General features: G+C 48.7%; 1 protein-coding gene across 3 annotated transcripts; it reads left to right on the forward strand.

Moving 5' to 3' along the window:
• Nucleotides 1-226: 226 nt before the first annotated feature.
• On the forward strand, nt 227-23,972 carry PLSCR3 (phospholipid scramblase 3). 3 transcript variants are annotated; one of them, XM_081835795.1, is made up of 8 exons: nt 227-343; nt 6,689-6,798; nt 13,422-13,699; nt 15,649-15,691; nt 16,856-17,076; nt 19,514-19,675; nt 22,091-22,252; nt 23,717-23,972. In XM_081835795.1, the coding sequence occupies exons 2-8, from the start codon at nt 6,786-6,788 to the stop codon at nt 23,777-23,779; spliced, it is 942 nt and encodes a 313-aa protein (XP_081691921.1). In that variant the 5' UTR covers nt 227-343; nt 6,689-6,785; the 3' UTR covers nt 23,780-23,972. The 3 variants fall into 3 exon arrangements, with proteins under 3 accessions (XP_081691921.1, XP_081691923.1, XP_081691922.1); XM_081835797.1 differs by lacking the exon at nt 227-343 and adding an exon at nt 3,125-3,564; XM_081835796.1 differs by lacking the exon at nt 227-343 and adding an exon at nt 3,595-3,848.
• The last annotated feature ends 807 nt before the right edge of the window (nt 23,973-24,779 follow it).

The following is a 24,779-nucleotide window of genomic DNA, read 5'->3' on the forward strand; positions in this document are numbered from 1 at the left end:
AGGACTCTACAAAAAACCCACCAGCTGGAGGGCGCCGGGTTGGCCGAGACCATTAACCCGGGTTAAGAGCCCCTAAGCCCTTTCCTTCCCCTCCCATCCCTCGAAGCAAAAGAGCAAGCCCGGACACGTCGCGTTCACACGACCGGCGCGCATCGCTCCTTTTTCTCTCGCGCTTCTTTCTCCGGGCGCGGCGCCGCTCCAGGGCTGCTGCCGGCGATGGGAGGGCGAGGGGGCGGCCCCTGCCTCGCCCTGCCCTCCCTCCTTTCCTCAGTCCATCCTTTTCCTCTCTTTCTCTTCTCTCTCCTCCCTCCGCCACTTTCTTTGCTGGCTCCAGGGCGTGAAGGTAACGCGGAGTGGGGAGAAGGAGCCGGGGAGGCGAGGGGGAGGCCCAAATAATGTGGGGCGGGGGGGAGGGAGAGGAGCCGTGGGGTGGGGGGGTCCTTGGCCTTGGTATCCCCTCCCTCCTCTACCCCCCCCCACCAGGGGGCTGTTTGGGAAACCAGCTGAGATGGCCAGGAAAATAAAAGATGGGTATCCCCATCCTTTGCGCGCTTGGTTTCTTTCTGTTCCCGGGGACAGATTTGGGGGGCCTCTCAGTTCAAGGCTGGATTTGCAATTGCCGGGGGGGGGTGTCTTTTCTTTCTCGTGTGAATGTGGACAGCGGGGAGGTTGTTTTGCAAGGAGGGAGGGAGGGGCTTCCTGTTTGGAAAACCCCCCCCCCTCAATCCTGCCCGTGGAAATAAAGATGGGAGGAGGAAGAAAGCAAAGAAGTTTCTTTGGAGAGAGGATGGGGGGGTCGGGGGGGGTCGGGGGCGCGCGCCCCTCCTCCCCGTCTCCTTTGCTGGCTCTTCGGCGCAGCCTTGACCATCCTGGCGCCCCACCCCAGCGTCCTCAGCAGCTGGGGGGCGCCAGGTTGGCAGCTCTGGGAGGAGAGAAACCAGATGGTTTAAATTTTGCTGTTGTTGTTTCGCCTCCCCCCCCCCGGAGGGAGGGAGCCTCCCCTCCTCTCCTCTTCCTGATTTTCCTCCCTTCCCTTAACCCAACAATCTCCCCCCCCCCTCTCTCTGCACCCAGCCTGAGAGACGCCTTGCAGCCAGGTGGTGGTTGCTTTGCAAAACACTGCAGAATTATGTTTCCAAGGTTCTCGGAAGGCTCCACAAAATGCTTTCCCCCCTCCTCCCTATGTTCCCTTCATCCAGGTTTCCTGTCCAGCCCTCGCCTTTGTTCTCGCTCCTCCTGCACAGTTTTCGATTCCCCCGGCCTTGAGTGCGAGTTCTGCGACACCCAGAAGCCTGCGCTAGGGAGCAGTGGCGTAGCGTGGGTTGTCAGCACCCGGGGCAAGGCAAGTAATTTGCGCCCCCCAACCCGTGGATTTGCGCCCCTTAACCCTAACCCCCAGATGTTGTGCCCGGTGCGGCCGGCCCCCCCTGCACCCCCCACGCTACGCCACTGCTAGGGAGGGAGAGTGGCTCTTGCGCCCGGGTTCCGCTTGCTGGTTTTGCACAAGGACTTGGTTGGCTGCATGATTGGGTGGTCTTTGTTTTTATTGTGTATTTTCTGTCTTCTATATTGAATTTTTGTTGGGACCGACCTGAGATCTGCAGGTATAGGGCGGTATACAAATAATAATAATAATTATTAATAAATAAAATAAAATAATGAGCCGCTTTGGCCTGATCTAACAGCCTCTCCTTAGGCTCTAGTCCAGCCTTTCTCAACCTGTGGGTCCCCAGATGTTGTTGAACTACAACTCCCATAACCCCTAGCTAGCAAGGCCAGAGCTCAGGGATGATGGGAGTTGTAGTCCAACATCTGGGGACCCACAGGTTGAGAACCGCTGTTCTAGTCATAAAATTGTAGAGTTGGAAAGGAGTTTAAGCATCGTGATAGCTCAGTCAGTAGAGCATGAGACTCCTGATCTCGGGGTAGTGGGTTCGAGTCCCGCGTTGGGCAAAAGATTCCAGCATTGCAGGGGGCTGGACTAGATGGCCTTTGGGGGGCCCTTCCGACGCTACAATTCTGTGCTTCTATCAAGAGAGCCTGCTGGATGAGGCCAGTGGCCCACCTAGTCCAACATCATGCCTTTGCGGTGGCCAAACAGATGCCCCCAACGGGAAAGCAGCAAGCAGGATTCGAACACAGGAGCCACTCTCCCTTCTTGCGGCTTGCAGCAACTGGGATTCAGAAACAGTGCTGCCTCCGACTGTGGAGGCAGAACAGAACCATCCCTGGCTAGTAGCCATCAATAGCTTTCTCCTGCATGAGCCTGCCTAATCCTCTTTTAAAACCATCCAATTTGGTGTCCATCTTGTGGCAGGGAGTTCCGAAGTTTATATGCCGCACGAAGAAGGGCTTTTGTTTTATCTGTGTACTGTTGTGTGTAAAGCGATTTAGAGAGAGGTCTCTGCTCTCTAGGAAGTTACAATCTGAACACTGTAAACACCGGCTAGTGGGAGTATATTATGGTTCGTATGTCGGACTGGGACCTGGGAGAGACCCGGGTTTAAATCCTGTCTCGGCCCTGAAGCTTGTTTGCTGAACTTGGGCCAGTTGCTGCCTACCCTACCTCGCAGGATTGTTGTGGGGATAAAAGAGGGGGAGAACCATGTACTCCCCCTCGATTTCCTTGGAGGAAAAGGGTACGAATTAATGCAATTAATAAATAAATTCCCATGGTGCTGCCTCGGTGCTGTCAGTGGACGCAAATATACCAGGGGGGATGAAACAGGGGATGGGATACGGCATGTAGAACATGAGACTCTCCCGGTCTTGGGTTCGAGTCCTACATGGGGCAAAAAGATTCCTGCATTGCAGGGGGTTGGACTAGATGACCCTGGGACCCTTCCGACTCTACATGATTTTATGTGTGTTTGAGCTTTGCCAGGAGGGAGAGGAAGGGGTTGATTAGAGAGCATCTGGGCTGCGGATTCTGAAAGATACAGGATTCCTGGGTGGCTTTTGCAAGTGGGCGAAAAGCCGGGGATTTTGTGGCTTCTCTCAAGGGTGAGAAAATACTCTCTTGGCGAATCTTGGGGCTCTAGTTTTTTTTATCTTAAGGGAGTGGAAAACAGGCTCTCTTGCCATCTGTGTGGGTTTTCTGGAAAGCCGCCTCCATCTTTCCGCGGGGAAACCCAGCCTCTCCCTTCTGAACCCAGAACCCAGCGCAGACATCCAGGCACACCCAAAGGTCACTGGGATTTTCAGGGAGAGTGGACTGGATCCCACGCGGTCTGGGGAGTTTGGAAGCGCTGCCTGGAAACAGGAGGCCTGAATCGCCTAACACACCCCCCTCCAGCAACAATCCCTGCTTTGGAACAAAAACACACAAGCCCAAAACCTTGGGTGCCACCCAATTTTGGTGTAGGGCGAAGACTCTGAGCTGTTGGTTTGCCAGTGAGAGGAGCTTGCCAAAAAACCCCTATTTTTAAGAGGGTAGCTGCTGTCATGTGGTTTTTCGCAAGGCTTTGTTTTCTTCCTCCCCCAAGCCGCTTGGGTGCAGATGGAAGATCAAGGCAGACTTTGTATTCGCAAGGCGAGAGATCGAAGGGTAGGCAGAACTCTTGGGTGAGGAGGACCAAGGGGGGGGGTGTGTGTGTGTGTGTCAGGACTCCTGGGTTCTTCGGAGAGGGCAGGAGGGTTTGGAGGCTGAAAGTTCGGCTCAGAGGCCTGGCAAGGAGTCGGGGATTGCCTCTCCTGCTGCTGCTCCTGCCCTCCCCATGATGAGTCTGTGTGGGCTTGAGGAGGGGGGGGGAAGCGGAGATCCAGTTTCACTTGGATCATGTGTTCCTTGCTTAGGCAAGAGGAGTGGGTGCCATTTCTGGAAAGCCGGACTCAGGGACGGGCATGAAGTGAGTAACGCCTGGAGGCTTCTGAGTTTGATTCTCCTTGAGACTTGTGTGTTTGTGTGTGTGTTTGCACGCAACGCCTTGCACGGTTGCACAAATCAGTGTGTGGCCTCTGGCATTTGGGCCGGAGGGTCTGGTGACTTTTAAACTGTTTGTTTCCCAATTCCCTCTGGGGACACGATTTGTGTTCTGTGACACTTTGTGTCTCTGTGTTGATGGCTATCATGTGTTTTCACTTCTGGGTGGGCTTGGGAGACTGGTGTGTGTGTGTGTGTGTGTGTGTGTGTGCAGGTTTCTGTACTCTGGTGTATCACAGAATTTCAGAGTGGAAAGGGATCCCCCAAAGGACATCTATCCCAACCCCATTTAGTGGCAGGAATCGCTGCTAAAGAAATCCTGACCCGGTCAGAGAGGAAGTGAGAACTTTGTACACTTAATTCCTCTTCTTTGGTGTTTTTGACACCATTGCGATTGTGTGAATTTGATTCTCTGCACGTTTCGGCACGGGTTGTACGTGTGCGAATTGCCACCCAAAGCTTCTGTGTTATCTTGTGCGTTTAAAAACTGTGCAGTTCCACCGGTGAAGCGTTTCTTGCCTGCCGCAGCCAGGAATTCCGCACACCTGTTGGATTTCGGCTTGCCTGCTAGCTCTTCAAAAGCTCGGGAGCCTTGCCAATGAGAGAGGTGGCAATCGTGTGTCTCCATTTTTGTTGTTGTTTTTTGTAAATACCTTTTGTTTGGCTTCCTGGAGACAGGCCCCAGGTCTGCATTGTGATGAAGAATGAATGCAAAGAGCAAAAGGGGTACCTCTGTGCCAACTAGGTTTACCCGCTTTTGTGCCAGTCGGCGAGGAGGCTGTGTGTGTTTGTTTGAATCTAGGAGAACAGCCCTCTGTGCTTTGCTGCAGCAACAGAGAGTCACCTCTCCCCAAATGACAAAGCTCAGGTATACAAGGATAAGTGAGACGTCCATATGGGTGCAGATTTTGAAAAGCGGGCGGCCCAAATCCAGTATCACACATCACAAAGCAGTTATTTCTCCTTTAACCCCCTTTTAAGACCTGTGTCGGGACGCGGGTGGCGCTGTGGGTTAAACCACAGAGCCTAGGGCTTGCCGATCAGAAGGTCGGCGGTTCGAATCCCCATGACAGGGTGAGCTCCCGTTGCTCGGTCCCTGCTCCTGCCAACCTAGCAGTTCAAAAGCACCTCAAAGTGCAAGTGCAACAGTGTTTTGTGTTGTGTAGGCTCCAAGGATGTAAGTCATGGGCCCTGCCTGCTCCATAAAATATCACTGGTTTGCTCCTTTCTATATATAGGGTGTCTACATTCTGCATGGGGACGCAGGTGGCGCTGTGGTCTAAACCACTGAGCCTCTTGGGCTTGCCAATTTGAAGGTAGGCAGTTCAAATCCCTGCAACGGGGTGAGCTCCCGTTGTTCGGTCCCTGCTCCTGCCCACCTAGCAGTTCGAAAGCACGTCAAAGTGCAAGTAGATAAATAGGTACCCCTCCAGCAGGAAAGTAAACGGCGTTTCCGTGCGCTGCTCTGGTTCGCCAGAAGCGGCTTAGTCCTGCTGGCCACATGACCCGGAAGCTGTACGCCGGCTCCCTCGGCCAGTAAAGTGAGATGAGCACAGCAACCCCAGAGTTGGCCACAACTGGACCTAATGGTCAGGGGTTCCTTTACCTTTATACATACACATACATTATATTTCACATTTGTTCTTGCTCTTCCGAGCTGACTTCCCTCCTTCCTCCTTCCATCTTTTTTATGTCGTCTTTAACTTTTGCGTTGTCTTTGTTCGTTTTATATAGAATTGTTCTTCAATTTTTTTCCATAAAATGTCTGTAAACAAATCTTTCTATATATACAATTCTTGTTGTCTGTCTATATTCATTTACAAATATTGTTCAACAATAGTCCTAGTGTACATTTTTAATTCATTTTGATATTATTATCCAATAAATTTCTTGTGTTTACTTGTGGTTTATTTCAGTTCTACTGGTTTCCCTATTTCAAATCGCTTTCTCTGGATATAACATAAATTTCCTCCATTCTTTTCGATATGTTTCATCACCTTGATGTCGAATTTTTGCCGTTAGCTTGGCTATTTCTGCATATAGTGGTACCTCGGGTTAAGTACTTAATTCGTTCCGGAGGTCTGTTCTTCACCTGAAACTGTTCTTAACCTGAGACACCACTTTAGCTAATGGGGCCTCCTGCTGCCACTGCGCCGCTGGAGCACGATTTCTGTTCTTATCCCGAAGCAAAGTTCTTAACCCGAGGTAATATTTTTGGGTTAGCGGAGTCTGTAACCTGAAGCATATGTAACCCAAGGCACCACTGTATTCCATAACCTTGTACAGTGGTACCTCGGGTTACAGACACTTCAGGTTACAGACACTTCAGGTTACAGACTCCGCTAACCCAGAAATAGCACCTCAGGTTAAGAACTTTGCTTCAGGATGAGAACAGAAATCATGCTCTGGCAGCACGGCAGCAGCGGGAGGCTCCATTAGCTAAAGTCGTGCTTCAGGTTAAGAACAGTTTCAGGTTAAGTACGGACCTCCGGAATGAATTAAGTACTTAACCCGAGGTACCACTGTACTGCAAAAAAGGTGATTTTTAAAAATCCAAACGCCCTGTGCTCTGTTCAGGCTTATTTGAGATGTTTTGTGCTAATATGCACCTCCTTCTCTTGAAAAACCATCCTTTTTTTCTCATTGTCTCCCTGCCTCCACCCAAACAGCCGAGGCCGCCTAATATTTTACAGATCTGTTTGCTGTGCTAGCGACCAATATGCTTCTGTCCCGAAATGATCCCTTTCTCTTGCTATTTCCTTGCAGGGACGTCCAAATGGAAGGCAGTCGCCGCCGCTGATCAGAAAGACACCGGAAGCGGGGTCATCATTCACCCCACACCCCTCTCCAGAAGGATACAAAAATGGCGGCTCCAGGTCTGGTCGGGCCTCTCATCCCTGCCTTACCTTGCTTTTTAATTACGTTGCTAAATTACGGAGGAAACGAAGGAGCCGTTCCCCACATAAGTAGCAACTTGCACGTATATTTTGGGCGGGGAGGAGTCCTTACGCGAGGGGAGTGTATTTCAAGTTAAATCCAACCCAGCTGTTTTGCAAACTCGCTCTATTCAGAGGATGCAAAGTGGATTTCAGCCCTCGGGAAATCTATATATTGGCCTCCGATAAGGCAGTTGATTTTGCACGATGTAAGCAGTTGCACAGCCAAACGGCAGAAAGCGTGGATGCATTTGATTTCTTTGCGTAAACTGGCCTCGTAGCTAGGCGGTCCCGCCTCGATTCCATCGTCCGCACGCACAAAAATCGGAATGCAACGCTGAAGATTATTGTGTGTCTGTTTAATACTACTTCGATCGCTCTCTCTTTCTCATAGAATTGTGCAGGTGAAACTCGAAAAATTAGAATATCACAATAATATTTATTATTTTTCATGCAAAGACATAACAAAAGAAAGAGTTAACAATAATAAAAAAGAATAAAACGAAAAGGGAAAAAAAATATAAAACATAAAATACATCAAATCGCCACATAAGCTAAAAGTTAGTAAATTAATTAAAATCCATCTTCATAGACATATTACTTGACTTCCTCAAGTCTCTTCCATCTGAATTTCTTAGTAATTATATATAGCAGTTTCTAATATCATTATTTCATAAAACCATATCACAGTCAAAATCATGTTTCCTAACTTTTCTCATCGTACATTTTCTTATTTATTTATTTAATCCCAATTTAGTCCTAAGCCTAATTGATTCTCTCAAGTGATTACATATCTTTAATATTGCAAGAAAAATTAGAATATTGTGGAAAAGTTCATTTATTTCGGTAATTCAACTTAAAAGGTGAAACTGATATATGAGATAGACTCATGACATGCAAAGCGAAATATGTCACGCCTTTATTTGTTATAATTGTGATGAACCCATTGCAGGTGTTATGTCTCGAATAGCTACTGCACCTTTCCACAATATTCTAATTTTCTGAGATTGTTAATTTGGGGTTTTCATCAGCTGTACGCCATAATCACCACAATTATAACAAATAAAGCCTTGACGTATCTCGCTTTGCATGTCATGAGTCTATCTCATATATTAGTTTCACCTTTTAAGTTGGATTACCGAAATAAATGAACTTTTCCACGATATTCGTCCAACTCAAACCAAAAATCACCTCTGAGTCTGCAGTCTTGGCTGCTTCTCCAATGAGCGTCAAGGTTGCCAAATGCTGATTCCTACAATATGCAAATGTTCTCTCTCCTCGCCCGTCTTAATCGTCTTTGCCCTTTCGGTCTTTAAGCCAATTCTGTGACAGTCTTTGTACAGTGGTACCTTGGTGCTCAAACTTAACCCGTTCCGGAAGTCCGTTCCAAAACCAAGGCACTCAATTACCCATAGAAAGTCATGCAAAACAAATTAATCCACTCCAGGCTTTTAAAAACAACCCCTAAAACAGCAATTTAACATGAATTTTACTCTAATGAGACCATTGATCCGAAAAATAAAAGCAATAATCAATGTAAAAAGGTAAAGGGACCCCTGACCATTAGGTCCAGTCGTGGCCGACTCTGGGGTTGCGGCGCTCATCTCGCTTTACTGGCTGAGGGAGCCGGCGTACAGCTTCCGGGTCGTGTGGCCAGCAGGACTAAGCCGCTTCTGGCGGACCAGAGCAGCGCACGGAAACGCCGTTCACCTTCCCGCTGGAGCGGTACCTATTTATCTACTTGCACTTTGATGTGCTTTCGAACTGCTAGGTTCGCAGGAGAGGGACCGAGAGACCAGGAGCTTACCCCATCGCAGGGATTCGAACCGCCGACCTTCTGTCAGCAAGTCCTAGGCTCTGTAGTTTAACCCACAGCACCACCCACGTCCCGCTAATAATCAATGTACTGTACTATAAAATATATAAGACAGTATTGGTAGATGATAATTTTTTAAAAAAATAATTCTTCCCTGCGCTGATGATAGTCATTGTTTTGATGGGGGGCTTTTATCCATTTCCGCAGTCTCACAATCAATCCACTGAATGTTGGAAGGTTTGGGGCAGAGGAAATGAAGTTCATGCAGAGGGAACTGTGGAACTCCTTGCCACATGAGACAGCAATGTTCACTAACTAGGATGGCTATAAAAGAAAATTAAATCAATTCATGGAGGAGGAAAGGGCTATCGATGGCTACTAGCCAGGATGGCTGTATTCTGCGTTTGCAGTTGGAGGCTGTAAATGCTTACGAAAGCCAGTTACTGGAAACCTCAGGAGGGGTCTTGTGTTCGAATCCTGATTGCGGGTTTCCCAGAAGAGGCATCTGCTTAGCCCCCTGGGGTAACTGAATGCTGGGCTGTCTGGCCTGATCCAGGAAGCACTTACCAGTTCAGTGGGCGAGGAAGAGAAAAGAAAAGAGGGATTTGAAGAGAAACCGGAGAGGAGGAACTTTGCTGCAGACATGGGCATTGGGGCATGAAAGGAGGTGCCTCTACAGCCCCACCCAAGTCGGCTGCGATGTTTGCCACCCCTTTCCCTGGGGGAGGGCAAGGCCTTTTGTGACGGGGCATAGCTGGAATGTGGCTGAGCAGGATTTGGGCTCAGGGGGGCTGCGTCACTGTCTGCTCCCCCCCCCGGGCTATTTTAACTTACCTGAGACGCCTGCAAGTCGCCTTCTCAGTGCCGGATTTCGGCATAAGCTAAACAAGCTATAGTTTAGGGGCCACCTCTCTTTGGGGCCCCCCAAAAAAATTAAAGGGGGAAAAAAACCCCTGGATGTACATTTCGAAAATATAACATAAAAAACAAATAAAATTACACCTACCTACAGCAATAGTGTTTTGTGTTGTGTAGGCTCCTAGATGTAAGTCATGGGCCCCGCCTGCTTGCCTGCTCCCTAAAATATTACTGGTTTGCTCCATATATAGGGTAGGGACGCGGGTGGCGCTGTGGGTTAAACCACAGAGCCTAGGTCTTGCCGATCAGAAGGTTGGCGGTTCGAATCCCCACAACGGGGTGAGCTCCCATTGCTCGGTCTCTGCTCCTGCCCACCTAGCAGTTCGAAAGCACACCAGTGCAAGTATATAGGTACCGCTCTGGCGGGAAGGTAAACAGCATTTCTGTGTGCTGCTCTGGTTCGCCAGAAGCGGCTTAGTCATGCTGGCCACATGACCTGGAAGTTGTACTCCAGCTCCCTCGGCCAATAAAGCGAGATGAGCGTCACAACCCCAGAGTCGGCCACGACTGGACCTAATGGTCAGGGGTCCCTTTATCTTTAAACAAGCTATAGTTTAGGGCCCTACTCTCTTAGGGGGCCCCCAAAAATTTAAAGGGAATTCCCCCCCCCCAAAAAAGTAAGATAAAAAACAAATAAAATAAAACCTACCTACAGCAACCGTGTTTTGGGTTGTGTAGGCTCCTAGGATGTAAGTCATGGACCCCACCTGCTCCCTGAAATATCACTGGTTTGCTCCTTTCTATATATAGGGTGCCTGCATTCTGCATGGACTGGTTGCATGGCAACAGGGGCAAATGGCTTGAGATACCTATGAGGTCCATCAATTACCATATAGCATATATTCAACACAAAAAACAGGGACAATTTGTTGTTGACAAAGGACAGCTGGACATAGAAAGGGCCCCATTACCTTCAGTAGCTTAGGGCATGGGTAGGCAAACTAAGGCCCGGGGGCCGGATCCGGCCCAATCGCCTTTTAAATCCAGCCCACAGATGGTCTGGGAATCAGCGTGTTTTTACATGAGTAGAATGTGTCCTTTTATTTAAAATGCATCTCTGGGTTATTTGTGGGGCATAGGAATTCATTCTTCCCCCCCCTCAAAATACAGTCCGGCCCCCCACAAGGTCTGAGGGACAGTGGACTGGCCCCCTGCAAAAAAAGTTTGCTGACCCCTGACTTAGGGCCTCATCAAACCTAAATCCGGTCCTGGGCGGGATGACGCAGGTGCCCCCACAGGACTTTGCCCTCCACCCTAAAATAGCTGCCCAAAGAACACCAATAGCATCCTGAACGCTCCTTTTTATTAAAGAAAAATATTTTAAGCTCATGACTTGCTCTCACTTCCTCCCTGGCCATGACTCCTCCCTGCTTTCCATTTGCAATTTCCTTTTTCTTTGTTTTCAGCTTTCTCCTCCCTGCCATTTCTTTCTCCCTGTGTATTTCCTCCTCCTAACACACGTCAACTCCTCCGATCGCTCTTTCAGGAGCTCCCGAAAAACTTTTTCTTTTGCTGCCTCCCCAGCTCAGCTCCTGTCAGACCTGGAACCCGCAGTTTCAGCTAGGAAGTTGCAAGCCGTTTAAAGACCTTTTTTAAAAAAATAAGGGAAAATGAAAAAGTCACAGAAACATGACATGCTTTCAAGTTCTCCATAAATTATCTGGGGAATTCTAAAGCTTGCCCCCTTTTTTGTGGCTTCTCAGGTTGACTAATAAAGGTATCACCCAACTGTGGAGCTTAGAATATTATTCTTATAGACACAGCTATGGTTTGCTTTTTATAATACGCATCTTTCTGCAGGAATATTTATTTATTTTTGGTTGGCTTAAGGGGGACACTGAGGTGCTGTGGTTTTGTGTTTTTTTACACCTCTCCATTTTTCCCATTCTGTATTTCTTTCTTTTTATATAATTTTTATTAAATTTTCTGTTTTACAATTTAAAGATATCAGTGACTTCCCTTCCTCTCTTTCCATGGTTCATTTTACCTATCACAAATCCCTGCATATTTGACAAAAACTATTGTTGTTGTTGTTTAGTCGTTTAGTCGTGTCCGCCTCTTTGTGACCCCCTGGACCAGAGCACGCCAGGCACTCCTGTCTTCCACTGCCTCCCAGTTTGGTCAAACTCATGCTGGTCGCTTTGAGAACACTGTCCCACCATCTCGTCCTCCATCGTCCCCTTCTCTTTGTGCCCTCCATCTTTCCCAACATCAGGGTCTTTTCCAGGGAGTCTTCTCTTCTCATGAGGTGGCCAAAGTCTTGGAGCCTCAGCTTCAGGATCTGTCCTTCCAGTGAGCACTCAGGGCTACCGTAATTTCCTTCAGAATGGAGAGGTTGGATCTTCTTGCAGTCCATGGGACTCTCAAGAGTCTCCTCCAGCACCAGAATTCAAAAGCATCCATTCTTTGGCGATCAGCCTTCTTTATGGGCCAGCTCTCACTTCCATACATCACTACTGGGAAAACCAGAGCTTTTACTGGTTTTACGGACCTTTGTTGGCAAGTTGATGTCTCTGCTTTAAAAAGTGGGGGGGGGGGGGAGCAAAAAAAAAAAAAAGTAGAGACAGAAACTATACCATTCAGTATTTCATTATTGCATCCATCAAAACTTATTTGCACTGTTAGATTTATCTTAATGCTGCCAGCATTAATATATTTCCCATAGATTCAATAAACGTTTTCCAATCTTCTTTAAATGTATGTTCTTCTTGTTCTCATATTCTATACATTAGGTCCGCAAGCTGCGCATATTCCATCAGTTTAAGTTGCCGTTCTTCTTTGGCTGGGACCTCGCTCGTTTTCCATTTTGGGGCTAACAAAACACGGGCCGCAGTAGTGGCGTACATAAATAACCTTTAATAATAATGTTTATTGAATATATGGGGGGAGATTGTGTTGGTTTGAAAACCCTGGCAGTGTCAAGATAAACCCAGCAGGGTAAATAAGTTTTGGTGGAAGTAATAATGGAAGACGGAACGGTTTAGTTTTTTGTAAAATAAGCAGGGATTTGTGATTTGCAAGATGAACCGTGGAAAGAGAAAAAGAGAAGAGATTTTGGATGTTTTAAAGCAGGGGATCCTTTAAGCTGCAATTTCCGTCTCACAATGGGTTGCACTAGGGGTGGCCAACTCCAAAAAGACTGTGATCTACTCACAGAGTTAAAAACTGGCAGTGATCTATTCCCCTTTTTGGAGTCCAGGAAGGAAAGCTCTGTTTTTTAGGGGTTCAAGTCAAAGTTGTTGAGGTTTTTTTACCACTTTTCTTTGGGGTGCAGGGTAAAAATGTTGAGATTTTTTTTAGGGAGGCCAAAGTTGTAGAGCTTCTTTGCGGGGAGCCAGTGATCTACCAGTGATCCACCACAGACTTCCAGTGATCTACCGGTAGATCGCGATCTACCTGTTGGACATGGGCGATGGCTTCCTGGGCCACAGTTCTGGGATTCCTAGCTGAAAGGCTACAGTTGTTTTATAATTCTTACTAAATTTTGTGTTTTACAAATCAGGATATTCATTTAAACCAGGCTTCCTCAACCTCAGCCCTCCAGATGTTTTGAGACTACAATTCCCATCGTCCCTGACCACTGGTCCTGCTAGCTAGGGATGATGGGAGTTGTAGTCCCGAAAATATCTGGAGGGCCGAGGTTGAGGAAGCCTGGTTTAAATGAATACCCTAATTTGTAAAACAGAAAATTTATTAAGAATTATAAAACAACAACAAAGTAACACTTGTTTCTTAAAGGCACAGTAATGTTTATTTTTTTAAAGGATTTGCGGGTGTAGATGAGTTTTAAACAATCTCTCTCTCTCTCTCTCTCCCACCCATCCCATAGGGTACCACGTTCCACAGCCGGGATATCCCACAGCATCTCCCCCATATCCCATACACCAACCTCACCCTGTCCCCACGGCGCCGAGCCCTGGGTTCAACGTCTATCCAGCCGGCAGCCCCGCCGCAGGGCAATTAATTCCCCCCCAGCCGCCTCCTCGTGCCTTTCGGGATCACGCCGCTACGCCCCACCACCACCAAGCGCCGGACCCCCACGCGGGCATCACTCCCTACCTGCCTGTGGCCAGCAACATCCCGCCCGGCCTTGAGTACCTGGCGCAGGTAAGGGTCCGTACCCTGGCCATTGGGCCACGTGCTTCTCCCTGCGTTCATCCTCCAGCTTCTCCGGCCGAAAGGATCTCGAGCAGCTTGAGAGGGACGGCTCACGCCCTTCTTCCGCTTTGTGCGCCGTTAACCTGTGGAACTCCCCGCCACAGGAGGCAGGGACGGCTTTGAAAGAGGATGGGACAAATTCGTGGAGGTGGAGGAGAGGGCTATCGGTGGCTACGCTCAGGTCTCGGTGGTCCCAGGCAGAGATGGAAGGGTCATCTCGTCCAACCCAATCTTTTCCTCGAACCCACGACCCAGAGATTACTTTTGATTTCAAACCTTTTATTGGCATCACATCCAAAACGAATCAATACAGATTCGCCACTCCCCCCCCAAAAAGGAGGCAGAGCAGTCTATTGCCATATCTCTTGGTCTCCAGGTAGATCAGGCATCTGCGCCGTATTTCGACAACAAAAAACCAAATAGAGATATTTAGCCACTAACTTGGTGAGCTCCTGATCGTTCCCCAGTAATAGGAAATGTATGACCTCCGACTCTGGTTTCCATTTGGGGATACAGAGTTGATCTAGAAATTGCTGGCGGAGACCAGCATACAGTCTGTGTTAGAATGCTTTACACAGGCGCAGGTTAATTCTGTGTCCAGGGCGGCTGTCTGCCAGCTCCATCTGGGACGCAGGATGAGACCCTACCTGCCCACAAACTGTCTCACCAGAGTGGTGCATGCTCTGGTTATCTCCTGCTTGGACTACTGCCATGGAAACTATAACTAAGACCTGGAAACTATAACTAATCCAGAATGTGGCAGCTAGACTGGTGACTGGGAGCGGCTGCCAAGACCTACGTTGGCTTCCAGTACGTTTCCGGGCACAATTCAAAGTGTTGGTGCTGACCTTGAAAGCCCTAAACGGCCTCGGTCCTGTATACCTGAAGGAGCGTCTCCACCCCCATCGTCTAGCCCAGATACTGAGGTCCAGCACCGAGGGCCTTCTGGCGGTTCCCTCACTGCGAGAAGTGAGGTTACAGGGAACCAGACAGAGGGCCTTCTTGGTGGTGGCGCCCGCCCTGTGGAACGCCCACCCACCAGATGTGAAGGAAATAAGCAGCTATCCTATCTTTCAAAGACATCTGAAGGCAGCCCTGTTTAGGGAAGTTTTTAATATTTAATGCTGTATTGTTTTTAACACTTGATTGGGAGCTGCCCAGAGTGGCTGGGGAAACTCAGCCAGATGGGCGGGTATAAGTAAATAATAATAATAATAATAATAATAATAATAATTACTACTACTACTACACGTGACTGTCAGGCATAGAGAAAATGAGGCAGAGATGCTTGTGGGTTCAATCAGAAATCATGTCCATGACCCAAACCCAGTCAAAGCGATGTTTTCACCGCCGACACAATGGCTCGCTTCATTTTTCATAATTCCTCATAACAATCATGACCACTACACAAACAGGTCACACCTGCTCTTGAAGGTGGAGGCCCAGGTGTGGCCCCTGTTGAAAGTTGCCAGGTGAGGTAGGCTGAGCTGAACCGTGTCTCTAAATCGGGGAGTGTCCGGGTTCAGAAATGGTTCAGGCCTGGAAATGCCATATATTTCAATCGACAGACACGGCTTCCCCCGTAAAATTCTGGGAGCTATAGTTTCATTGGGGATGCTGGTGTAGATAGGAGACCTACAGTTCCCAGAGTGGTACCATCTTCCATTTTTCTTCCCAGGGAACTCTGGGAATTCTAGCTCTCTGAGGGGAATGGGGGTGCCTCAAAAAAACTATAATTCCCAGACTGTATTTTGGGGGAAGGCATGATGGTTAAAACTTTAAACTCTTTAAATGCATGTGGTCTATGTTGTGGATTATTTCTTTTCTTTTTTTTTAGATGAGGGGGAGACACACAATTTTTATTTTTTTACTGATTTTTGTGGCCTCTGTCTCCTCAGGTTGACCAAATTTTGATACACCAGAAAGTGGAACTCGTGGAAGGTGAGAGACAAATGGCGGAGATGTTGGCGTTCAGAGTCCACCAGGAAGTGGTTTCCTAAATCTGGACCAAAGTTTTGTTTTTAAAGCTTATGCACAGAGGGCCTGCCCTATAGTTTGAGATTTGGGTGCTGTGGCGGTTTAATTCAGATGTTTTAATTCAGATGTCCCCACTGCTCCACGAAGCTCATTAGTGAGCCTTGGAACTCCCTGCCACTTCATATCACCGTGCTCTTTTCGGCACCTGCTAAAAATGTTTTTGGTTAAACAAACCTACCCAGTTGCTTAGAAATGCTGGTGTGAATTTTAATCTTAGTCTGTTGCTGTTTCAGCTTTCCAAAAGTCTCAAATTATTTCCATTAATTTTCTTATTGATCATCTTCTTGTTTTATCTTATTTGGAAACCACTTTGGATCTGCAGAAAGAGGGGGAAGGAAGTCAAGTTTTTAAAGTGTCAAAATGATTGGAAGATCAGTGAAATGTATAGATCTGAACAGTGGCGTAGCGTGGGGGGTGCAGGGGGGGCCGGCCGCACCGGGCGCAACATCTGGGGGGGGCGCACTCGCCGCCTCCGGAGTCGCCGAAGAGCCTCGGGCGCAGGCTGTAGCAGAGCCCCGTGTCTCACGGAACCGACGAGCTGTGCGCGCGTCCGGGCTGAAGGCGTCCGGCAGGCAGCGGCTCTCAGCGCTCGTCGCGGTCCCCGCGCGTCAGGGGCACGCCAGGCAGCCCCTCCTCACAGCCCCCCCCGCCGCCGCTGCTGCAGCTGCTGGGCCATGTTGCATTTTCCTTGCCTCTCTGCCCTCCTCCTCCTCCGGGCAAGCGGCGTCGTTTGGGCGGCAGCGCCAGCGGCAACTCGCCTCAGATCACCTGACACGGACCCGCCCCCGCCCCCGCCCCCGCCGCCATGGCTACCTTACCGTCAATACCCCAGCCCAGGCAGCAGCAAGAAGAAGCTGGCAGCGGCGGCAGGTTAGGGGTTAGGGGCGCAAATTACTTGCCTTGCCCTGGGTGCTGACAACCCACGCTACGCCGCTGGATCTGAAAAGCATATATAAATAAAAAAGAAAAGAGGTTGCCATGGAAGGCTGTCGATGGTGGCGCATGAGTCCACCAGCCTGTCGCATCACCGTAAGTGACGCCATTTCTCCCCACTCTTTCCCTCCCCAGCATTCATAGGCTTTGAAGGCAACAACAAGTACGAAGTGCGCAACAGCCTGGGCCAGCACATCTTCCACGCCCAGGAGCAGAACGACTGCTGCACGCGGAACTGTTGCGGATCCCTGCGGCGCTTTTCCATGCGGCTGGACGACCCGGCGGGACGGGAGGTCCTGCGCATGGTGCGCCCCCTGAAATGCGTCAGCTGCTGGTTCCCTTGTTGCCTTCAGGAGGTGAGCAGTGCACCTCCCGGTCCATGGCGTGTGTGGTTCTGTTCGCCTCGCCTCCAGATACAGTCATACGCTTCAGGTTGCGTTTTTCGGGTTACAGACCGCCAAAACCCGGAAGTACCGGAACGGGTTACTTCCGGGTTTCGGCAGTCGTGTATGCGCAGAAGCGCCAAGTCGCAGCCCGCGTGTGCGCAGATGTGCCGCTGCGGGTTGCGAATGTGCATCCTGCACAGATCGCGTTCGCAACCCGAGCATCCACTATATTCTTTTTTGTTTTTGTTTTTTATTTAATTTTTTAAAAGATACAGTAATATCCCTATGGGACGCGGGTGGCACTGTGGGTTAAACCACTGAGCCTAGGACTTGCCGATCAGAAGGTCGGAGGTTCGAATCCCGCGACGGGGTGAGCTCCCATTGCTCGGTCCCTGCTCCTGCCCACCTAGCAGTTCAAAAGCATGTCAAAGTGCAAGTAGATAAATAGGTACCGCTCCGGCAGGAAGGTAAACGGCGTTTCCGTGCGCTGCTCTGGTTCGCCAGAAGCGGCTTAGTCCTGCTGGCCACATGACCTGGAAGCTGTGTGCCGGCTCCCTCGGCCAGTAAAGCGAGATGAGCGCCGCAACCCTAGAGTCAGCCACGACTGGACCTAATGGTCAGGGGTCCCTTTACCTTTACCTTTAATATCCCTATGCCTGAATATCACCACTCCCTCCTCTATTTCCCACTGTTATCCACCTTGTCACTTTGATATTCGTTCTAAATTTCTTCATATTTCTCCATTCTTATTTTGCGCCGACAAGCAATTCTTTTGTACGTAGCTAATCTGTCCATGTTATCAATCCATAAGCTCAGTGGAATCTTTTTCCGACTCTTCCAGTTCATCCGAACAAGTATTTTTGCTTCTGATATAGCGCAATACAACCGCTTTTTTTGGCCCCTTGAGATCTTCCACGTTTCCAGAATAGAATTTAGAATTAAGAATGAAGAGGATGTTGTTAAAAGAGTTGGGAAGGGTTCAGAAAAGGCCAAAAGGATCAAAAGGAGGGAGGGACTCGCTTACGAGTTTGCAATGTTTCGGACTTTTTGGTTTGGGGAAAAGGCGAGTACAGTGGTACCGTGGTTCTCAAACGCACCATATTTTCTGCCCCATAAGACGCACCTAGTTTTTAGAAGGGGAATGCAAGAAAAAAAATATTCTTTAAAGGGAGGGCTGAGCAGAGCCTGTATGCATCCCAGGAGGGAGGGAGGGCAGCCCGGGAAAAAACCCCCAAGAGTCGTACACATGCTCCACGCGGCTAGTGAATGGGAGTGCAGCTCTTGGGGGCTTTTCTGGGAGGTGGGGGAAGGGACTGAGGGGCTGCCCTCTGTCCCTTCCCCCACCTCCCGCAAAAGCCAGCAAGATCCGCACGCTCTTTAAAGGGTGTGAGGCTCCTGCGGACTTTTCTACGAGGTGGGGGAATTCCCCCACCTCCTAGAAAAGCCAGCAGAAGCCGTGCAGCCCTTTTAAAGATCACATGGCTTTTGTGTGCTTTTGCGGGATTTGGGGGATGTTATGTACTGAAGTTCTCACCCTGGTCCAGCAGGGGGATACTGTAGATAGTTATGCAAATAAGAGATCGAAAGTAACGTTCAGTGATTGGATAGTTTTAGAATATTGTTACAGTAACGTTGTAATGGAGCTCTATATAAGCAGGCTGACTGAACACTTCAGTTCAGTTCTGTTCTGGCCTGTGAATAAACAAGAGCTGTTTGAAGAATTGCTGTGTCATCTGATATGTTCACCCACAACTTAACAGGGGAATTCCTTTAAAAAGAGTTTGCGGCTCCTGCGGGCTTTTCTATGAGGAGGGACTGCCTGCCTCGTCAGTCCCTTCTCTCTCGGGGAAAAGCCTGCAAGAGCTGCGTGGAGCATGTGTGCGGCTCTTGGGGGCTTCCCCCCCCCCTGCATTCGCTCCGGAAGACGCACACACATTTTCCCTTACTTTTTAGGAGGGAAAAAGTGCCTCTTATGGAGCAAAAAATACGGCAATCCATTCCGGGAGTCTGTTCTGAAACCAAAGCGTTCCAAAACCAAGGCACTCAATTACCCGTAGAAAGTACAGTGGTACCTCTAGATACGAACAGGATCCGTTCCGGAGCCCCGTTCGCATCTAGAAGCAAACGTAACTAGCGACAGCACGTCTGCGCGCGTCGCTTTTCGCCGCTTCTGCACATGCGCGTGACGTCATTTTGAGCGCCTGCACATGCGCAAGCGGCGGAACCGGAAGTAAAGCGCTCCATTACTTCCGGGTTGCCGCGGAGCGCAACTCAAACGCGCTCAATTCGAAGCGTATTCAACCCGAGGTATGACTGTCATGCAAAACGGCTTGATCCGTTCCAGACTTTGGAAAACAACCCCTAAAACAGCAAATTAACACGCAAAACTGTTCTCTTCTGCCCGCAGCTGGAGGTTCAGTGCCCACCGGGCACCACCATCGGGTACGTGGTTCAGACGTGGCACCCCTTCAACCCCAAGTTCTCCATCCAGAACGTCGAGAAGGAGACGGTGCTTCGCGTTCTGGGGCCTTGCTTTGCCTGCAGCTGTGGCGGGGACGTCAACTTTGAGGTGCTCACGGGAGCGAGCGGCAGTTTGGGAAACTTCTACACACACACACAAACACACACACACACACACACACAAACACACATCCCAAGATTTACATTGTTGGCGAAGGGCCGTTTGATATGGTACCCAACCATAGGCGCCGACTCCATGGGGCCTGAGGGGGCCCGAGCCCCCTCAAAAATTCGTTTGGGGGGCTCTGCCCCCCCAATAATTTAAGAAAATTATTAGTTATATTATGCTTTGTAAAATCACAAAATTATGTTGGTATTTTTTATTTTCCTTGTTTGACGATAGTTACCCTTTAAAATACATTCAGTAATGAGTTAAAACAAAGCCACTCCCGATCTAGAGAGGGGGTGGGGTTGCGGGCTCTCGACCCATCAACAATGTCGTGGGGCTGGCGTCAGCCCCGCGAGAAGCGGGGATTCCCCCTAGCTCATTAATATTCACCGCCCACGGCGGCAGCCAATCGGCTGCCGCAAAGGGCGGGCCCTCACAGGTTCACTTAAGGTCGGGGCAGCCCGGGGCTCACCCCTTTCGTTCCCCCAGCAGCAGCGGTTTGGAGGTCTTGGGCCCTCCCAATATTTTTTATAAGTCGGTATGGGCCCCCGCCCCCCCAATATTTTTTATAAGTCGGCGCCCCTGTACCCAACGGATAAATCAGCTGTGAGGTGGCAGCCATGACAGCAAGTGACGTCCCGCAAGGCCGCCATATTGGTTGCCAACCATATTGGTTGCCACGGTTAGCCACAGAGGCTGAAGAAGTGGCGAAGCTTCACACAAACTGGCCAAAATGTATACAGTGGTACCTCAGGTTAAGTACTTAATTCGTTCCGGAGGTCCGTACTTAACCTGAAACTGTTCTTAACCTGAAGCACCACTTTAGCGAATGGGGCCTCCCGCTGCTGCTGGAGCCCGATTTCTGTTCTCATCCTGAAGCAGTTCTTAACCTGGAACACTGTTTCTGGGTTAGTGGAGTCTGTAACCTGAAGCGTATGTAACCCGAGGTACCACTGTACATCAAACCTCATGGTCTACTCAAGAGCAAATGGCATTTCGAGCTGTACTTAAATTTTGGGCAGTCGTTCATAAGGATGCTCACTATTTCATAGCTGCCAACTTTTCCCTTTTCTTGCGAGGAATCCTATTCGGAATAAGGGAATTTCCCTTAAAAAAAGAGAAACGTTGACAGCTATGCACTATTCAAATGTACGGGCCAAATCTTCTTGCTCGCCCCACCACGTCTTTCTTCTCCAGAGGACGCACAGCTTCTGAGCATGTGCAAAGTGCCCTTTGCCAACAATGTAAATCTCGGTGTGTGTGTGTGTGTGTGTGTGTGTGTGTGTGTGTAGATAGGTAGGTAGTTCTGTCCCTATAATTCCCAAAAGAAAAGCTTCTGGTTGTTTTCTTTCCATACGTTATTTTGAAAAATCTTTTTCATTTTGTTGTATATCATTTCCCAGTAAGCCTTAACCTTACCGCAGGACCACCACATATGATAAAAGGAACTGTCTTTTTCTTCACATTTCCAACACTTATTTGATTAAGATTTACAGTGGTACCTCGGGTTACAGACGCTTCAGGTTACAGACTCCGCTAACCCAGAAATAATGCTTCAGGTTAAGAACTTTGCTTCAGGATGAGAACAGAAATCGCGTGGCGGCGGCGGGAGGCCCCATTAGCTAAAGTGGTGCTTTAGATTAAGAACTGTTTCATGTTAAGAATGGACCTCTGGAAAGAATTAAGTTCTTAACCTGAGGTACCACTGTACGTAGACAGATAATGGTGAAATTATTGCGAGGTTTAATGAGTTAACTTTATATTTGGAAAACTTTTCTGCTGTACTTTGTTGGAAGGAGAAAAATAATCATTTCCTTGATAACAATTTAAACAATTTATTTAACTAAAGCAATAACATTATAGCATATGTATCCATGTTTGTTAACTGATGTAGTTAAACTTTTATATACACACAAACACACAGACACATAAACTTAGTATTAGCACACATGAAAACCTCAAAACAAATCCTTATTTCCTGATAAATAGCCTTTGGACTATAATGTAACTTAAACCGAAAACTATCTTTAGAAAGATTTTTCCTCCAAAAGCATTTTATTTTAAAAATCCGATTTGAATTTTAAAAAATCCAATTTAAATAAAAAAAATCAGATTTTTCAAAATTTATTTTTTAAAAAAATCATTGATTTTTATCCACCCTGATCCAAAGTAAAACTGGAGTCGTCGGTTCCTGTCCTGGGTAGAACAGGAAGTGGCTTCCGAAGTTGGTGTGCGACGTCACTTCCTTCGAATAGACGGTGGGGTGGCTTCTGAGGTCACTTCCTGTGTTGGGGTGGTGAGCCTCTGATGTCACGGCTTGTGTTGCTGACCGCACCTCTCCGTACCTTCCTGCAGGTGAAGACCCGCGACGAATCGCGAGGTGTCGGGCGGATCAGCAAGCAGTGGAGCGGACTCCTCAAGGAGGTCTTCACCGACACAGACAACTTTGGGATCCAGTTTCCCATGGATCTCGACGTCAAGATCAAGGCGGTGCTTTTGGGAGCGTGTTTCCTCATTGTGAGTCCATCATCACCATCATTTTAATTGCACGCCGCCTTTCCACAGTTAAAAGAATGCTCAAGGCGGCTTACAACACGAAAAAGTGGCTTACATAATTACAAATATAACAAAGTAGTCATTTGAAAAAAAGGGGACACGGTTGGCGTTGTGGGTTAAACCACAGAGCCTAGGACTTGCCGATCAGAAGGTCGGCACTTCGAATCCCCGCAATGACGGGGTGAGCTCCCATTGCTCGGTCCCTGCTCCTGCCAACCTAGCAGTTCGAAAGCACCTCAAAGTGCAAGTAGATAAATAGGTACCGCTCCGGCAGGAAGGTAAACGGCGTTTCCGTGCGCTGCTCTGGTTCGCCAGAAGCGGCTTAGTCCTGCTGGCCACATGACCTGGAAAAACTGTGGACAAACGCCGGCTCCCTCGGCCAGTAAAGTGAGATGAGCGCCGCAACCCCAGAGTCGTCTGCGACTGGACTTAACTGTCAGGGATTCTTTACCTTTACCTTTTTAATAGGTATCTAAAGCTATTTGCAAGGGATGCGGGTGGCGCTGTGGGTTAAACCACAGAGCCCAGGACTCTGTGCGGCGGTGGTGGCGGGAGGCCCTATTAGCTAAAGTGGTGCTTCACCAATCAGCTGCCTAATAATGATAAAAATAATAATTTATTATTTATACCCTGCCCATCTGGCTGGGCTTCCCCAGCCACTCCTTCCAGCTGTTTTGGATCACAACTCAGCCATAGCATCTGGAGGTGCCAATGTACCGTATTTTTCGCTCTATAAGACACACCTTTTACCCTCCTAAAAAATAAGGGGAAATGTGTGTGCGTCTTATGGAGCGAATGCAGGCTGTGCAGCTATCCCAGAAGCCGGAACAGCAAGAGGGATCGCTGCGCAGTGCTCCCTCTTGCTGTTCTAGCTTCTGGCTTGGCCCCTCTGTCCCTTCCCCCACCTCCCGGAAAAGCCCCCAAGAGCCGCGCTCCCTTTAAGGACGGGCTGCCCTTCTCCCCGCTTGGGGATGCATGCAGGCTCTGCTCAGCGCTTCCTTTAAATAATATTTTTTCCCTTGCATTCCCCCTCTTAAAACTAGGTGCATCTTATGGTCAGGTGCGTCTTACAGGGTGAAAAATACGGTGGTCCGAAACATCTGGCGGGGAGCTGATCTACCTGGGTTGGGGGTGTGTCTGTCTGCAGAACATAAAACCCACCGACAATAAAACACACCATTGCAATAATAATTAATAATAATAATAATAATAATAATTTTTATTTATACCCCGCCCTCCCCAGCCAAGGCCGGGCTCAGGGCACCTTACAAGCAATAATAAAAACAAGTTGAATGATTACAACTTAAAAACAAAATTAAAATACAACATTAAAATATTGAAACATTAAAATATTAAAATGAATTTGTAGATGAATAAATAAGTTACGTTACTTTACCGTTGGTTTTTCCTCTCCTCTCTCTGCAGGATTTCATGTTTTTCGAGAAGACGGGGGAAGTCGGACAGAGGAGTTCGGTGATCACAAGCTAGAACCTTCTCAAAACCGGGATTTCCTCTTTTCTCAATGGACCCTTTTCCCAGTTCTGACATGACAGCGGGGGAGCGGGTTGTGTGTGTGTGTATGTGTTTGCGTGTTTGTGTAAGGAAGAGCGACGGAATAGCGTCCCTGAGTTAGGCACGCGGCCCCTCGCATTGTTCGAATCCACACAGAAGGAAAAACGAGGGGAAAATTTAAAGCGTCCTAGGTTCCTGCTCTGTAGCGACTTGTTTCCGTAACAGCTTGAGGAAGATTGGGGCAGCCCAGGGTATTATTGCTTTCTGCCCGATGCCCCCAACCCCACACCGATGGTTGTTATAGAGTTCATAGACTTGTACGGTTTAAAGGGCACCCGAGGGTCATCCAGACCAACCCCAAGTCCTCCTTCACGCGGCGCATCGTTAACCTGTGGAACTCATTGCCACAAGAAGCGGCGATGGCCGCTCACCTAGATAGCTTTAAAAAACATTAGGCAAATTCACACAGCAATGCAACTATATATCTGTTTCTGAAGCCGCACGAGGGGAGAGCGGCCTTTGCGGTCTGATCCTGCTTTTGGGGGTGGGCGTCTGGTTGGCCGTGGTGAGACCAGGATTCTGGCAAGACAGACCCTTGGCCTGACCCAGCAAGAGGCTTTTAGGTGCTTATGATCTCTGGCGAAAGGTTTGGGTGTCTTGCGAAGGCCGTGTGTGGGGCTGAATCGACGTTTTCTTTGACAGGGTCTGGATTGGGAGGCTGTGGTTTTTATCCCTGTGCTTTGAGGGCCTGTAGGTGTCAAAAGTGAATGGGCCTCCGAGGGAGTAGTCCATCTTTGGAACGTGAAGAGGTGGCTATTGCTACGGCTGTTGGTGCGCACACGTTTTTCTGCCATTTTCAGCGCACCGAGCCTTAAAATGTGGGGAGCGAGACTTGGAGCCTCTCAGGTCTCTTCCATCAGGCCGGCGTCTCATTTCTGCAACGGCAGAGAGCTGGATTTAATTAAGGTTGCTTACA

The sequence above is a fragment of the Podarcis erhardii genome (assembly GCF_964252035.2).
Source record: "Podarcis erhardii genome assembly, chromosome: 13".
NCBI classification, from domain to species: Eukaryota; Metazoa; Chordata; class Lepidosauria; order Squamata; family Lacertidae; genus Podarcis; species Podarcis erhardii.